The sequence below is a fragment of the Eptatretus burgeri genome, chromosome 7, assembly GCF_056783735.1.
Source record: "Eptatretus burgeri isolate ZD-2024b chromosome 7, Ebu_testis_v1, whole genome shotgun sequence".
NCBI lineage: Eukaryota > Metazoa > Chordata > Myxini > Myxiniformes > Myxinidae > Eptatretus > Eptatretus burgeri.
The window spans coordinates 56,318,019-56,335,093 of NC_140967.1; the positions used below are offsets into that span (position 1 = coordinate 56,318,019).

The following is a 17,075-nucleotide window of genomic DNA, read 5'->3' on the forward strand; positions in this document are numbered from 1 at the left end:
CCTTAGTCCAGGATCCAATGATGGCATATTTTGCTTGAACTGCCACATGACCTTGACCTTCAATGTTTTGGGATGCAGTTTAAATAAAGAAAATGTGTCCCCATCAGCAATCTATCCATAAAACTAATCATGAAAATCAAAGGAAAATTATTCAAGTTATGATCAAAAAGCTTTATTTTTGTTAACTAGGTAAAAATCCAAAAAAAGTAGGTTAAGGACACTTGAAATCAAATATCAGGTACACAACTTCAAATGCAGGTCCACTATTCTGATGCAAGGTCACCATCGTAAAAACAAAAAAGCTGTTTTTTTTCTGCTGCAACAACACCGTGGATGACATCTTGGAAAGCCAAGAAATCTTTCACATTCCGCATTGGCAAAATTGAGGATGACAAAAACAAAAAAAAGCATTAATTTTCCAACCGCCATTTAGCCTTGATCTTCAACTCGGAGGGCATAATGTAAATTAAGTGTAAATACGCCTTGCCCCCGGCTATCTATAAAGGGCAATGTAGTTCCTATCAGACAAATCTTTGTCGAGTTTTGATAAAACCTTTTACAATGTACATAATTAGGTTATGACCTAAAAATAGGTCAAGGTCAAAAAAAAGAAAAAGAAGTGAACCCTGCATAGTTTATATTCTCATTATTGTTCTAATTGTGAAAGTCCGAGCCAGCTCAGAAATTTATACAACTTGGAAATTAGGAGTGTTGGAAGTGCAAGAAAGAAAGGGGGAGGGGGGGGGGGAAGAGGAAAAATTAAATTTTCTAAATGGTGATTTTGTACTCTTTGGTCTAAAACTCTGTGGTACCATTAAAAATTGATGGCATCAATTGTAGAAACAAACCCAACAACAACTATAAGCCTTCCCTTATCCTATAAAAGGGAGGGGGGAATATTTGTATTCTATCCCACCAAATTTTGTCTGAATCCATCCCCAAATTTTTGAGATATGTTCACAGATAGACAGACAGACAGGGGTGAAAACATAACCTCTGTCCACCTTCTATGCTGGAGGTAAACAGAGGTGAAAAACCTTACCTCCATCCACCTTAAGTGCTCCAGGTAACGACAAGATGGATGGTAAGACTTATCAGTGTAAAATCATACCCAAGACAGAAAAGTTTGTAAGTAAGAAAGCCAACTTTATTGAAATTGATGTACTTGTACCTCATCCGATTCCAGATCACAGTTTAAAACCAACCCACATTGAAAATAAATACTAATGCAATCCTTCAGATATTAACGCAAGAATGCTTCACAAGTTTGCCTTAAAACCAGGTTATATGCATGATGGTACATTGCCTGCACCACAGAAAAAAGTAACAAAAAAAAAACTGTTTTAGACTTTCAACTGTTTAAGAACATAAAAACTGTTTTAGACTTTCTTTTTTTTCACTGCAAATCATAAAACCACCATAATCACTCTGCTGGAGCAACCTGTCAGCTTGAAGCTAAACTATACGGAAATTCATGGAGGTATGCAATTACAGTTCAAAATAAAACTTAAACATCCTTATTCTTTTTAATATGGCATGTGTTTTCAAAAAAGACATACTGCTGTACTATACCAGCCATTTGGAAATCTTTACACATTTCATCATTTAACCAGATCATGAATAACGAAAAGATATGTCAAAGAGAAAGCATTTTGCAGAAATCATGCACACGCCAAGCGAAACCACGATTGCATTCCCAAATCCCAGAGTTAAACGTCTTCCGATTATTTGAATGACACCACAATAGTTTAACCACATACTGTGTTAGCAAGAAAGTGTATTTGTTCAGAAGTGTTTCACATTTAATAGGCCTGAGGTTGTTCAATTAAATAGTCCAAGAAACAACAACCTTTATAATTTTTCAATAGCCAAGATTTGTGTATATCTTCAGAAAGGATGGATATACAGAGTATGTATGTGTATGTATATGTATATATATATATATATATATATATATATATATATATATATATATATATATATATATATATATATATATATATATATATATATATATATATATATATATATTTTTTTTTTTTTTTAATTCCTTAAACTTGTGAGAACATTTTGAATGCCCAATCTGTAGATGCACCAAACTCTATCTGGGCCTGCTCACACATACGCATTTCGACTGTAGCTCCTCATGCTTGACTTCGCAGGGTTTCTGCATGCAACAACATCCAAATGTTATTTCATGATCAACAAACTTTTTGTGTGAAGCATATCAATTTTCCTTGACAAGAAATTCGTTGTTAGACTCAACAGCAGAAAGAAATTAAAATAGATATTGACGTGAAAAATGGTTCCTAGTTTTTATTTTTTATTTTTAATGTTTTTGGTGAAGAGATAGAAAGCTGTGCCAAAATATGCTTGGATAAATTAGGCGATGATCCAACCGCTGACCTGTTCGTCCATTCTACACTGATTAAATTTCCAATCAACAGCAATGACCATTTGCTTTGTCTTTTTTCATCTTGATTTAAAACATTGTGCTTGTGCTCATGGAGGAGCTTGAACGTCGATCGTATTCCGGACAAAAACATGAAATGGCATGAATTTACAGTTTTTTTTGCATACACAGTTGATGCTTGTGGAACAAACAGCCTGTACACTGAACAGATCAGGATGTAACAGGACACAAAAGGACCAGTAGAGAGGGGGAAGGGGGGGCAAAAGCAGGGTTGAGGGACAAAATATAGGGAGATTTGGACAAACAATGGGTGTGGGGAGGAAAGGCAGGCAGGTGAGGATGGGTGGACAAGAGTGGACTGGGTGGACTGCATGGGTGGACAAGATGGATACAGAAAGAAACTCTCAAGAGGTAAAACTGTAAATTTGGAAGGAGGGGGGTGGGATTGGAGGGGTGGGATTCGAGTGGGGTGGGTTAACGACAGGAGAAAAGATCATGGTTTTAGATAGGGGCGATCTGAGATGGTGGTGAACAGATGTCTTGAAAACCTGGAGGGATGACTGAGATTGAAGAGCATGTGGGAGTTGATTCCACAGGTGGGAATAAAGAGGAACGATTGAGGTGGAGGTGAGCAGTGATACTGGATTTTACATGGATTACAAGGACCGCAGATAATGGACAAACGCAGGCGGTATATGGGATTGCAATGTGGGTTTTCCACTTTACAAGCCAGATGTTTCAGTCCTATTTAGTGAACAATAGTGATTGTGAAAATCACTCAATAAATAAATATCTGAATTTTACTTGATCTTTCTTTTTTTCTTTTCTTCTGTTGCATGAGACGTCAGGTGTGTGTGTGTGTGTGTGTGTGTGTGTGTGTGTGTGTGTGTGTGTGTGTGTGTGTGTGTGTGTGTGTGTGTGTGTGTGTGTGTGTGTGTGTGTGTGTGTGTGTGTGTGTGTGTGTTTTCCTGGTGGAGGAGAATGAACATTTAAATGAAGCTTTTGCACCCTTGTTGACCAAGTCCGTTATTGGTGATAATTTCCCGATTTTATATTTCTTCTCTTTATCACCGAATTTATACACTTCTTATTTAAATGTTTAATATTCCCTCTATCCTTTGTTATCGTCATCAGTAGTGCATGGTACCACATACATGTATAACACTAACTCCTGTACACTGTCTTCATTTGCTTTTTGTCCATTTTGTTCACACTTTTTCTCATCTCCAAGATTTGTTTTATGCTAAACATCAAAGGGGCCTACTTCCAGGAAAAAAGGCGGAGGGGAGGGAGGAGGGGATACAGAAGTTCATGGATCTTCCAGTAATGGCTTTGGTGACATTTTCTCCCAAAAAAATAATGAAAACTTACATTTTATAACCTTCTTGAACTTCATTTTAATGGCCTATTATGTGCATTATTAAACCGTCTTTTGACAATGTGAGCTCTATCCTCATGATTTACTAAGGGTCAAAAGAGGATTGTAAATTTATGGCTGCAGAGCATGAAAAAATTTTTTAATAACCAAGAAGGTATTGAAAATTTAAGCTAAATAATTGTTTTAAAATTGGTTTTGTGGCAATACGTCAAATATTTTAACCGAGGTACTAAAGATGCAGTTTAGGACTTACTTTGTTGCAGCTGAGTAGCCAGTCCTTGGGATTCTGGGCATATTGAGTTTACAGCAGGTGAATGATGTAGTGAGCATCACACCACCAACAAAGGCCAGCACACTTGATCCCCAACCTATGTATAATGAAATTCCGAACTCGAACCTGCAATATATCACAGCACACAAGTCGTGCGTGCGTGCGTGTGTGTGTGTGTGTGTGTGTGTGAGTGTGTGTGTGTTTGTGCGCACAAAATCACATTACATAAGGTGTTTGGGATTGACAATTGTTTAGAAAGAACATAGAATTTAGAAGTGGTCTCGCTCGTGAAGGCAAGTGTCGATATATGTCTATGAACAGGTAGAACAATTAATTAAATCAATAGAATGTTAATTGAGGTGTGCTACCTATAGTGGGAAGCAAGGAGAAGCTGGCATTTTGGGCGATAACCCTTCATCTGACCAAAAATAACTCGTTTTTCACAATGAAAAATAAGTGCCCTTTTGCTCCAAGGAAGAGTTAACACCTGAAACCTCTGCTTCTTCTTTCTTTCCATAGTTGTTAGCATACCACCAACATCCTGTTCATTTAATCTATTGATCAGAAGAAATCAATACTGATCTTGTACTCCACTGATTTTGAACCAAACGGCTTCAACCACCACACCACCAGTCAACACGACAACATGATGGTTAATCTGATTTCTGCTTGTGAGAGTAAACATCTTCCAGGCTATTGGACTCTTTGGCATTGAGGCCGAAGCACAAGTTCTGTTTCTCTCACATTGTTGGCAGGTTAGTCTCTGTTTATATTGCTCCCTCTGCTCTCTTCGTCCTTTGACCCTCCCTATATACTACAGGATGCACGAGTTCTTCCAGTAAGCCCCTCCTGGTTAAACATCCACAATCCAGGCTGACTGTACAGCTCAACACTCGGTTCTTCACTTGTCAAATCTATGGAACCACCTTGCAGAAGCTGTTCTGTCTCACTAGTCTCTCCAGGATTTCAATTAAACAAGGCATCATCATCTCTTGTCATCCACATTTCTGACACATGATATTTATTAACTTCATTAACTTTTCCTTGCCGAACCATTTTTCTTGGAAGTTTGTTTTTCCTACCCTCCTCAATCTCTTCTCTTACTCGTTCATTCACAACCATCAAATGAAGGAACAGGAAATGGTGGTGGTGGTGGTCATATGGCAGCTTAGCTGCAGGGGTAGCTATCATTTCTTGAAGCGCGACTGTGTCGCTGATGCAGTGCCCCTCTACCAGTACACACACTGGAACTGGTACTCATTTCGCCGACCTCGGAAGGATGACAGGCTGAGTCATCCCTCTAGTGTATTAATTCAGCGGCCGACGGGGCTTGAACTCAGGACCCTTGGATCCGAAGCCGCCACCCCAACCACTGAGCCAACACCAGGCTGTAGGAAATGGTAATGATGGAGGAAGATATTCAGACTGCTACCAACGATATGAAGTGGAAATAAAAAGTTTGTTTTCAATAAAGTTTGAACTAAAAAAAGGTAACTTCTCTTCTAACGCTTACAGAAAACTCTCTTCATTGTGAATAATGCATGCCGAGATGGAAACTTCAGAGGAAAGGATGGACATATTTGCCAAATTTCAGTGGGGCATGACCATTCCTTTGCAGTTTGGGAAAAAATTGTAATGAATAATATTTGCATAAATTCCACAGATTTGGGTGCCACTTCATTAAGGACCCTTCCGAGTCCAAATGCAATGACTGCACAAGTTCCTATTGGAAAAACCAATCATGGACGACGAGAGTGGAATACAAATTCAAACATTTACGAGTTATCATGTGCATGTCCAGGATGGTTCTCAAAAACTGCTCACATCGCAAGAAACTTACTTGGTTCCAGGTAGGGGACTGTAGAACTCGTAGACAATTTGCCGAGCATAAAAAGAGACTACAGTGATAACTGCAAGACCTGGAAGCAAAATTTAACACTTAGTGCTGCTGATGCTGCTTTTATGAGCATGCATTGTAAACTTTTTCCACAAGTGTATTTTTTTTAGTTTAAAAAGTTAACTTGAAAGGTGGTCAGAGTACCCTTCTTTAAAAAATATATTGCAAGTCACAACCGACAAACACAACAATATGCAATTTCGTTAGTCCCCTTTGCTTCTGAGGGGATGCCACAAAATATTTTTTCCAGATGATGATTATGCAAGATTGTGTTCATAGGCCACATGACCACATTTTCAACAATTTAACCACAACCACTTGTCTGCTCAGCAATTTGAACATTTTTTTCGACATACCTGCCACAATGTTCAGAATCCCACCAATAGCAACGATTCGGCCTTTGATTCTCTCATCATTTCCACTGATTCGTGAGCATTTCATTCCCATGAGCGCGACAACAATTCCAAGAAGGCTCAGGAGCATCGACACTATCATCACTGCTTGGGCAACCTGGATATAAACTGTGCAGCATGCAAGAAATTATGCATTTTAATTATTACTCTGTACTTAATATTCATTAAAAAAAAAGTTTGGCGAAAAAAAATTTCAAATGTTGATTTATCCGATTTTACTTTGAATTGGTAATAATGGATTTGGCCTTTTTAGACGAAGACGGCTGTTTACACGTGACGGGTGAACACCTGGGTGGGTGAATTTGGTTATAGTGGAGGAGATGCAGTCCACACAGCAACCAAGCAGGACAAGTTGGCGTTCAAGGAGTACTCGAGAAGGTTGTTCAGGTTGCCGTTAGGGGACAAGGATTAAATTCTGAATTTAGCCTGCGAGTTTCACCATCCACTGAGACATGGCTGTGCCAATGATGCAGTGCCCCTTGCACATTGAGGCAGGAATTTGGAATTCCTTCAGGATTCTGGGTTGTGGACGACTGTGCAATCTTTAACGTACACCAACAACCATTGCTGGCTCAACGTCCTTTTGATGGACGGCGCACACATCGATACCTTGCCCTTTATGTGAAACACCAGGGTGACAGCTAAGAGCTGAGTCGAGATTCAAACCCCTGCCAGACAGCTGTAAGGTGAGTGTCCATACATCCATGCAATTCTGCCAGCCCTGAATATGTGCATGAGATGAGAGAAGAGTCTCATTAGAATGAGGATATATGTCCTGTACTTTTATTGGAAATTCTTAAGATTCCTCATCTTTCCCCCACTCCCCTCAAAATAAAAATATGCCCCTTGAAATAGCATTCGGGTAAATATGAAAAGTATAAAACGGGGTGTGTGAACATGGCACACCACTGTGGCATTACCAAATGGATAGATAAATGTTGACATTTTGTGTTGTACGTTTAAACCTCTCCAGTCCCCTTTGGCTTAAATAACTGGCCTTAGAGATTTTATTTTTACATAATATAAGGCTCGTCGTGAAACTGTCTGTCTGTCTGTCTGTCTGTCTGTCTGTCTGTCTGTCTGTCTGTCTGTCTGTCTGTCTCACACACACACACACACACACACACACACACACTGGGGGAATTGCCATCACTCTGGAAACCAGCAACGTCACAACAATGGCGCTGTCTTCCTCAATGCACTCAGCCGGGCGTTTCCTCAGGAGGAATTTCCTCCTTCCCATGGATGCCAACCAATGGGGATTGTTCATGCTCTGTCCTTTTAAATGCTCAATGTCGAGCGAGGAAGCAGCACGTACCATTTTTAAAGTCTTTCACTTGGCTGGGCTTTGAACCAACCACCTCCTGGACTCAGAGCGGACATCCAAAATCTTCTTGCAATCACTCAACCGATGGATGTTTCTTTATTTTTAAATTTTTCTGTTGACCATACAGTTCAAATTAAAACAGAAGTGGCCACAAAACAAGGACTTTGTTACATGAAATTAATTATTAAGAGCGTTCTTTTATCAATGGTATTCTCCTTTATTCAATTGTTTTACTTTGTCTTCTTCTTCTTCTTCTTCTTCTTCTTCTTCTTCTTCTTCTCCTTTTCTTTTGTTTACAGCACAAGGCTGTTTGGTGACATCATTGGCTGAGGGCATGGCAATGCCGCTGATGCAACACACTCTGTAGGTTCGGACAGGACTTTGGCCAGGGTGCCAGCGATAGCTCACCGACTCTTCACGAAGGACAACTTGGGATATTTAACGTCCACCAACTAATGCTGAAATTGTTTTCATAATTAAAATAATATTCTATAATCCTCAGATAGCTTTTTCTTGATTTTGAAAGCCAAGCATTCTGCAGAGTGCATCTGGTATTCCAACATCGGTCTTTTTTTTAGGGGAAATTATTAAATATATCTTACTTTGGTTAAGCAGGTGAAGTCGAGGAGAAAGGTTGGTCTACTTATTCTCACCATCACCTCTGGCAAGACGATCTGTTTTGTATTTGCTGAATGTTTTAATATGCTCATTATATAACCATAAGTCACCTCTTGGAAACTCGTTAAAATGCCAGAATTGCAAACCTCAGATGTTATCCCACAACATAATATTTACTGCTGGGAAAAAAACTTCCACCAGTTTGTGTATGTAATAAAGAGACATCCTCGTAATTATTATTAATTTTTATCATTGTGACGGATACACAAGAAAAAGAACCTTGGCAAACACCTCGTTTCCCCTCAACACAACACACGCTGTTATTTATTTATTCATTTGTAGCCTTTGGCTACTGGTTGCATCATTTCTGGAAGTGCAGCTGTGCCGTTGATGCAGTGCTCCCTGCTACAAGTAAGCTGGTACTCATTTTGCTGACCTCAGAAGGATGACAGGCTGAGTCAACCCACCTGGTGTTAATTTAACGACTCAACATGGGCTTGAACTCAAGACCCGAAGCTCCCAAGCTTGCCACCCAAACCATTAAGCCAACACCAGGCTTGCGTGACATTATGTGACGTGGATACGACATTGATCTCCGTGCATCGTACCTGGCATACGGAAGATGGTGTTGTGCAGGCGGCAAACCTGCGAGCCCATGGAGTTCCCAACGCATTTCAACCAAAGACCTTGATACACAATAGCGGCGAGGACAGTGGGACCCTTGGCAGAGATCTTCCATACGGGGTATGCTGTAGTGATAGTGAATCCCAAGAGTGCTACGAAGCAGATAATGCAGGCAAGGACCTGGCACGGTGTGCTCCCCATGATGTTGCGTCCAACAAGAATGTACCACCAGCGAAATCTCAAAGAACCTTTTCGTCCATTTTCTGACTTATATCTTCTCGATCGTTGTGCTGCCTGTGGCCACATGTAAATGATGTATTAACCCAAATTATACAGCAAAACGCCCCTCTTAACCCCACCTGATCCCCTATAATCCAAATTATACAGCAAAACGCCCCTCTTAACCCCACCTGATCCCCCGCAACCCAAATTATACAGCAAAACGCCCCTCTTAACCCCAACTGATCCCCTATAATCCAAATTAAACAGCAAAACGCCCCTTTTAACCCCACCTGATCCCCTATAAACCAAATTATACAGCAAAACGCCCCTGTTAACCCCACCTGATCCCCTATAACCCAAATTAAACAGCAAAACGCCCCTCTTAACCCCACCTGATCCCCTACAACCCAAATAATACAGCAAAACGCCCCTCTTAACCCCACCTGATCCCCTATAACCCAAATTAAACAGCAAAACGCCCCTCTTAACCCAACCTGATCCACTACAACCCAAATTATACAGCAAAACGCCCTTTTAACCCCAACTGATCCCCTATAATCCAAATTATACAGCAAAACGCCCCTCTTAACCCCAACTGATCCCCTATAATCCAAATTATACAGCAAAACGCCCCTGTTAACCCCACCTGATCCCCTATAACCCAAATTAAACAGCAAAACGCCCCTCTTAACCCCACCTGATCCCCTATAACCCAAATTATACAGCAAAACGCCCCTTTTAACCCCACCTGATCCCCTATAAACCAAATTAAACAGCAAAACGCCCCTCTTAACCCCACCTGATCCCCTATAAACCAAATTATACAGCAAAACGCCCCTTTTAACCCCACCTGATCCCCTATAAACCAAATTATACAGCAAAACGCCCCTGTTAACCCCACCTGATCCCCTATAACCCAAATTAAACAGCAAAACGCCCCTCTTAACCCCACCTGATCCCCTATAACCCAAATTAAACAGCAAAACGCCCCTCTTAACCCAACCTGATCCCCTACAACGCAAATTATACAGCAAAACGCCCCTCTTAACCCCAACTGATCCCCTATAATCCAAATTATACAGCAAAATTCCCCTTTTAACCCCACCTGATCCCCTACAACCCAAATTATACAGCAAAACGCCCCTTTTAACCCCACCTGATCCCCTATAAACCAAATTATACAGCAAAACGCCCCTGTTAACCCCACCTGATCCCCTATAACCCAAATTAAACAGCAAAACGCCCTCTTAACCCCACCTGATCCCCTATAACCCAAATTATACAGCAAAACGCCCCTTTTAACCCCACCTGATCCCCTATAAACCAAATTAAACGGCAAAACGCCCCTCTTAACCCCACCTGATCCCCTATAAACCAAATTATACAGCAAAACGCCCCTTTTAACCCCACCTGATCCCCTATAAACCAAATTATACAGCAAAACGCCCCTTTTAACCCCACCTGATCCCCTATAAACCAAATTATACAGCAAAACGCCCCTGTTAACCCCACCTGATCCCCTATAACCCAAATTAAACAGCAAAACGCCCCTCTTAACCCCAACTGATCCCCTATAATCCAAATTATACAGCAAAACGCCCCTCTTAACCCCACCTGATCCCCCGCAACCCAAATTATACAGCAAAACGCCCCTCTTAACCCCACCTGATCCCATATAATCCAAATTATACAGCAAAACGCCCCTCTTAACCCCACCTGATCCCCTATAATCCAAATTATACAGCAAAATGCCCCTTTTAACCCCACCTGATCCACTACAACCCAAATTCAAGAGCAAAACGCCCCTTTTAACCCCACCTGATCCCCTACAACCCAAATTCAACAGCAAAACGCCCCTTTTAACCCCACCTGATCCCCTATAAACCAAATTATACAGCAAAACGCCCCTCTTAACCCCACCTGATCCCCTATAACCCAAATTAAACAGCAAAACGCCCCTCTTAACTCCACCTGATCCCCTATAAACCAAATTAAACAGCAAAATGCCCCTTTTAACCCCACCTGATCCCCTACAACCCAAATTATACAGCAAAACGCCCCTTTTAACCCCACCTGATCCCCTATAACCCAAATTATACAGCAAAATGCCCCTTTTAACCCCACCTGATCCCCGACAACCCAAATTATACAGCAAAACGCCCCTTTTAACCCCACCTGATCCCCTATAAACCAAATTATACAGCAAAACGCCCCTCTTAACCCCACCTGATCCCCTATAACCCAAATTAAACTGCAAAACGCCCCTCTTAACCCCACCTGATCCCCGACAACCCAAATTATACAGCAAAACGCCCCTTTTAACCCCACCTGATCCCCTATAAACCAAATTATACAGCAAAACGCCCTTTTAACCCCACCTGATCCCCTATAAACCAAATTATACAGCAAAACGCCCCTTTTAACCCCACCTGATCCCCTATAAACCAAATTATACAGCAAAACGCCCCTGTTAACCCCACCTGATCCCCTATAACCCAAATTAAACAGCAAAACGCCCCTCTTAACCCCACCTGATCCCCTACAACCCAAATAATACAGCAAAACGCCCCTCTTAACCCCACCTGATCCCCTATAACCCAAATTAAACAGCAAAACGCCCCTCTTAACCCAACCTGATCCACTACAACCCAAATTATACAGCAAAACGCACCTCTTAACCCCAACTGATCCCCTATAATCCAAATTATACAGCAAAACGCCCCTCTTAACCCCAACTGATCCCCTATAATCCAAATTATACAGCAAAACGCCCCTGTTAACCCCACCTGATCCCCTATAACCCAAATAATACAGCAAAACGCCCTTTTAACCCCACCTGATCCCCTATAAACCAAATTATACAGCAAAACGCCCCTTTTAACCCCACCTGATCCCCTATAAACCAAATTATACAGCAAAACGCCCCTGTTAACCCCACCTGATCACCTATAACCCAAATTAAACAGCAAAACGCCCCTCTTAACCCCACCTGATCCCCTATAACCCAAATTATACAGCAAAACGCCCCTTTTAACCCCACCTGATCCCCTATAAACCAAATTAAACAGCAAAACGCACCTCTTAACCCCACCTGATCCCCTATAAACCAAATTATACAGCAAAACGCCCCTTTTAACCCCACCTGATCCCCTATAAACCAAATTATACAGCAAAACGCCCCTGTTAACCCCACCTGATCCCCTATAACCCAAATTAAACAGCAAAACGCCCCTCTTAACCCAACATGATCCCCTACAACGCAAATTATACAGCAAAACGCCCCTCTTAACCCCAACTGATCCCCTATAATCCAAATTATACAGCAAAATTCCCCTTTTAACCCCACCTGATCCCCTACAACCCAAATTATACAGCAAAACGCCCCTTTTAACCCCACCTGATCCCCTATAAACCAAATTATACAGCAAAACGCCCCTGTTAACCCCACCTGATCCCCTATAACCCAAATTAAACAGCAAAACGCCCCTCTTAACCCCACCTGATCCCCTATAACCCAAATTATACAGCAAAACGCCCCTTTTAACCCCACCTGATCCCCTATAACCCAAATTAAACGGCAAAACGCCCCTCTTAACCCCACCTGATCCCCTATAAACCAAATTATACAGCAAAACGCCCCTTTTAACCCCACCTGATCCCCTATAAACCAAATTATACAGCAAAACGCCCCTGTTAACCCCACCTGATCCCCTATAACCCAAATTAAACAGCAAAACGCCCCTCTTAACCCCACCTGATCCCCTATAACCCAAATTATACATCAAAACGTCCCTCTTAACCCCACCTGATCCCCTATTAAAAAAAAAAAACTTTAAAAGTAGTTATGACAGCAAGACGAAACATAAAACTAAGTCTAAGTAATGATATTGTCCAACAACAAAGAGAGTGAAATGCTTTGAAAAATAATTGCAGACATAATAAGTCGACGGTTAAGGAAGCAATGTTCACTGTTCGAAAGGAACCAAGCATGGCGATCCACGGATACAATCACACACAAAACTCGCATCGAATCTCTCTGACTACCCGAGACTCTACGTGTTCATTGACCTTTACCTGCTTGTGAAGCGGTAGAAATCGAGTTGGAGCCAAAAGGTGAAAATGTCGAGAAGAAAGAAACGCGAAAAAAGACGCAAGATGACAAAAAAACGAAGTGCGGACTGAAAACGAGAGGATCGGTGTTGTCGGAGATCATGAATACGACGAGAGATGGAAGTAAGAATGAGTGAACGCAAGAGGCGCCACTACCTGCGCTCGTGACCGAAACAACACCTGCGCTCTCGCGCTCTCAACCTGGCTCCACCCCCGTTCACCTCCATCCCACTGGTGCGCAGGTAGGTATGCAGCACCCATCCCAGGTATGCAGCACCCACCCCAGGTCTGCAGCACCCACCCCAGGTACGCAGCACCCACCCCAGGTATGCAGCACCCACCCCAGGTATGCAGCGCCCGCCCCAGGTATGCAGCACCCACCCCAGGTATGCAGCACCCACCCCAGGTATGCAGCACCAACCCCAGGTACGCAGCACCCACCCCAGGTATGCAGCACCCACCCCAGGTACGCAGCACCCACCCCAGGTACGCAGCACCCACCCCAGGTACGCAGCGCCCGCCCCAGGTATGCAGCACCCACCCCAGGTATGCAGCACCCACCCCAGGTATGCAGCACCAACCCCAGGTACGCAGCACCCACCCCAGGTATGCAGCACCCACCCCAGGTATGCAGCTCCCACCCCAGGTATGCAGCACCCACCCCAGGTATGCAGCACCAACCCCAGGTATGCAGCACCCACCCCATGACTGGACCCCTCCTTTCCGTTCGGTACTCCCACTCGTAGCTCGATTTATGTCCGTGCTCCTTGTTTACCGTTTTATTGTTCCCCATCGAATACACAACCGAGTCCACTTCGTTCCTTTGTCATTTTGTTGTAAATATCGTGTTCGTGTTATAAATGTTTTATACCTCGTTTCGACATTATTTGAATTTGTACATTTTTTGGTTTATGACACGCTTCATTTAGACTTTATAAATCTCCTTCAGCCCAGCCCGCTTCAAAAAGCTCCAAATTTCAAGCCGTGTCTGCTGTATCACTTGTTGGTAGTTCCTTCACTTTTACCCCGCACGTGTCGCGCAATGCGGGGTAAACCAATTGGTCCGCTCTACCTGTCCGACGGACGTTCATCTATGATCGACTAACTACTTAATTTCGATAGAATTTTATATATTTTTTAACACGAACCTGCAGTTTATCGGTACTTCGGCTCTGAAGTGGGCAAATTGGATGGCATGTACGTACATGGTTTGCGATGAAGACCCAATGAAAGAAGTGGCTCCGTGCTGTGGACACGTTGGATGAGAATGAGGTGCTCTCGGAATAGGTCGTGGCCACCCACCACCTTCCATCAACAATGGCTTCCATCAGGCCTGCGATATTAACTCTCATTGTACTTGTGAGCCTGGTGTTGGCGAGGTGGTTCGGGTGGCTGGTTCCTTGGCTCCTGATTTTGAGCCCCGTTGGCTGCTGAATTAACACCAGGTGGGGTTGACTCAGCCCGTCATCCTTCCGAGGTCGGCGAAATGAGTTCCAGTGTACTGGTGGAGGGGCACAGCATCAGCGGCATCGCCGCGCTCCAAGAAATGATGGTAGTGGTACCTTCGTCAATCCATCCACTGGGCAATCTTCCCCTCTTGGCCTCACCTTTGTCGTTTATGGAGACGGTGATGCACTTATAGCCACAAGGAAAGAGCTGCTGGCTATACCTGAACTCCATGTCGATACAGACCTCAAGGTTATATGGGCCAAATTAAACTTCTCAGCTAACAAATATGTGTATGTGAGAACTTACTACCACCCATGTCGCAATGACATACAAGGGCTCATGGGGCTGGAAAGCTTCGTCGTGACACCTACAAAATTTTCGCCAGAGACATCAACCTACCAGATATCAACTGTGTGATTTGTGAACCATCAAGTCATGTCCAGCTGGAGTTTACAAAGGCAGTGAAGCACACTGCAATATACTACTGAACCTGTCAGATGAAAACAATTTCGAATAGTATTACTTTCCAACCAGGAGAGAGAATATACTGACATTCTTCACAAGTAATTCAACGTTGATTGAGAAAGTCAAACCCATCCCTGGAATTAGTGACCATGACTCAATAATACAGGTAGACGTGGTGACGACGGTCCAACACAGGAAACCTACCCATCACAAGACGCACAAATTTACAAAGGCAGATTTTGACCAGATGTGAGGGCAGAACTGAATTGTTTTTCTCCAGAGCATTTCAAGAATAACCCCAACTGGAGTAATTGTTGACCAAAACTGGCAAGCACTCAAAACCAGACTCCGAGAAGTAAGAGACAACTATATGCCAACAAAAATTAGCAGTACCAGATACCATCTGTGCTACATTACAAGAGAGATTAAATGGAGTGGGATTTGAATTCGGGATCCTAGGATCCCAAGCCCACCATCCGAACCATTAAGTCAACACCAGACATGGGTTGATGGATGCACAAGAGGAACGCCAAGATACAATCTTGGCTCGCTTGATTGCTCGCTGGGCTTGAGCTCTCCTCCTTTTGAAAGCCAAGGCATCGTGAATCAGTAGGGATTTCCTTACTCTTTTGAGAGAAGCCCTTCGAGCCTTGCTTGCCTGTTTACATTCATGATTCAACCAGGGGATTTGGATTTTCCAACAACTGAACTTTTGCAGAAGGGGATTGAATCCAGGGCAATGGTCTTTATGGTATTGACTAAATTGCTGTTAAAATGGTCAATGTTCCTCGTTGGAATCCCCATTTGTCATTTCAAAGCAGCGACGCGAAAAACGCTCCCAGTTGGCCTTGGAAACGTTTCACGAGGAGAATCTGTCCAAATCAACTCCGTCCCTATCCAATTTGAGGCTGGTGATCAGTGGAAAGTGGACGCTCCCCAGGCTGTCAGAGTGAACGTACCATTCACACCTTGCAGCACCAGATGAGAAGACAAAGGTGAGGTCAAGAGGAAAGGATTGCCCAGTGGTATATATATATATATTGTTGTGGTTACCAAATTCGCAAACCACCATTCAGGTCCCTTAGGTGAGATATCTCGGTAAGTATATGTGTAGTTAGGCCCAAACCCGTTGTCTAGTGGGAATACATGTCATTCATGCGTGCTGCGACTCTTCAGGATAGCCGTTTTTCTTTTACTATCTTTATTTTGGACCAACCGCCATGATTACCACCGCCAACCACGTCTCAACAGTCGTCACAACATCAACCACCCACCACAACGCCGCTCACCACAACAGCCACGACCTTGACCATCAACCCTCGCAACCGTCGCATCGCCACCGTTCTTGCGCCGCTTGTGGGTACCGGTGTTGGACTCGTGCAGGGCGCGCGCCGAACAGCGTGTACAAAAACACGGATTTTCCGCTCCAAAAACGGATCAAAAACGACTCACGCCCACTTTTGTTCCGTCCAATGGGTGAGCGAGGGGCGATTTGGCCCCGCCTCCAGGGCGTTGGAGGGCGGTCGCTATATGCAAATTCATGGATCAAAAAGCATTCACGCCCACTTTTTCTCGGGCCAATGGGGAGCGAGGTGAAAGGTCGAAGGCAGGGGGTCAAAGATGAGAGAGTGAAGCCACGGGGCTTATATAAGCGACCGCGTTCGTCAGTCAAGAAAAATAAGGAGTTGGTCGTCGTCGTCGTCGTGTGCGTTGGAGTCGGAGCGAAGAGGACGGAGCTGTGGAGAGGCGGCGAAGGCAGACGAGGGGGTGCTCGCGTCGTGCCGGGAGCTGCACACCAGGGAGGCCGACGGCGCGACCTGGTCGAGGTGGAGACGCTCGTCGCGGGACTCGAGACAGAGTAAAAATCCTCCTTTCCCCGAGCATCAGC

At 43.4% G+C, this 17,075-nt stretch overlaps 1 protein-coding gene across 1 annotated transcript; it reads right to left on the minus strand.

Moving 5' to 3' along the window:
* Positions 1-1,125: 1,125 nt before the first annotated feature.
* LOC147023309 (claudin-7-like) lies at positions 1,126-13,467 on the minus strand. Its single transcript, XM_085888557.1, has 6 exons — positions 13,238-13,467; positions 8,926-9,235; positions 6,316-6,480; positions 5,903-5,981; positions 4,045-4,188; positions 1,126-2,167 (listed from the first exon to the last, which is right to left on the minus strand). Exons 2-6 carry the CDS (start codon positions 9,140-9,142, stop codon positions 2,116-2,118), a joined length of 657 nt encoding a protein of 218 aa, XP_085744683.1. The 5' UTR covers positions 9,143-9,235; positions 13,238-13,467; the 3' UTR covers positions 1,126-2,115.
* Between the last annotated feature and the right edge of the window lie 3,608 nt (positions 13,468-17,075).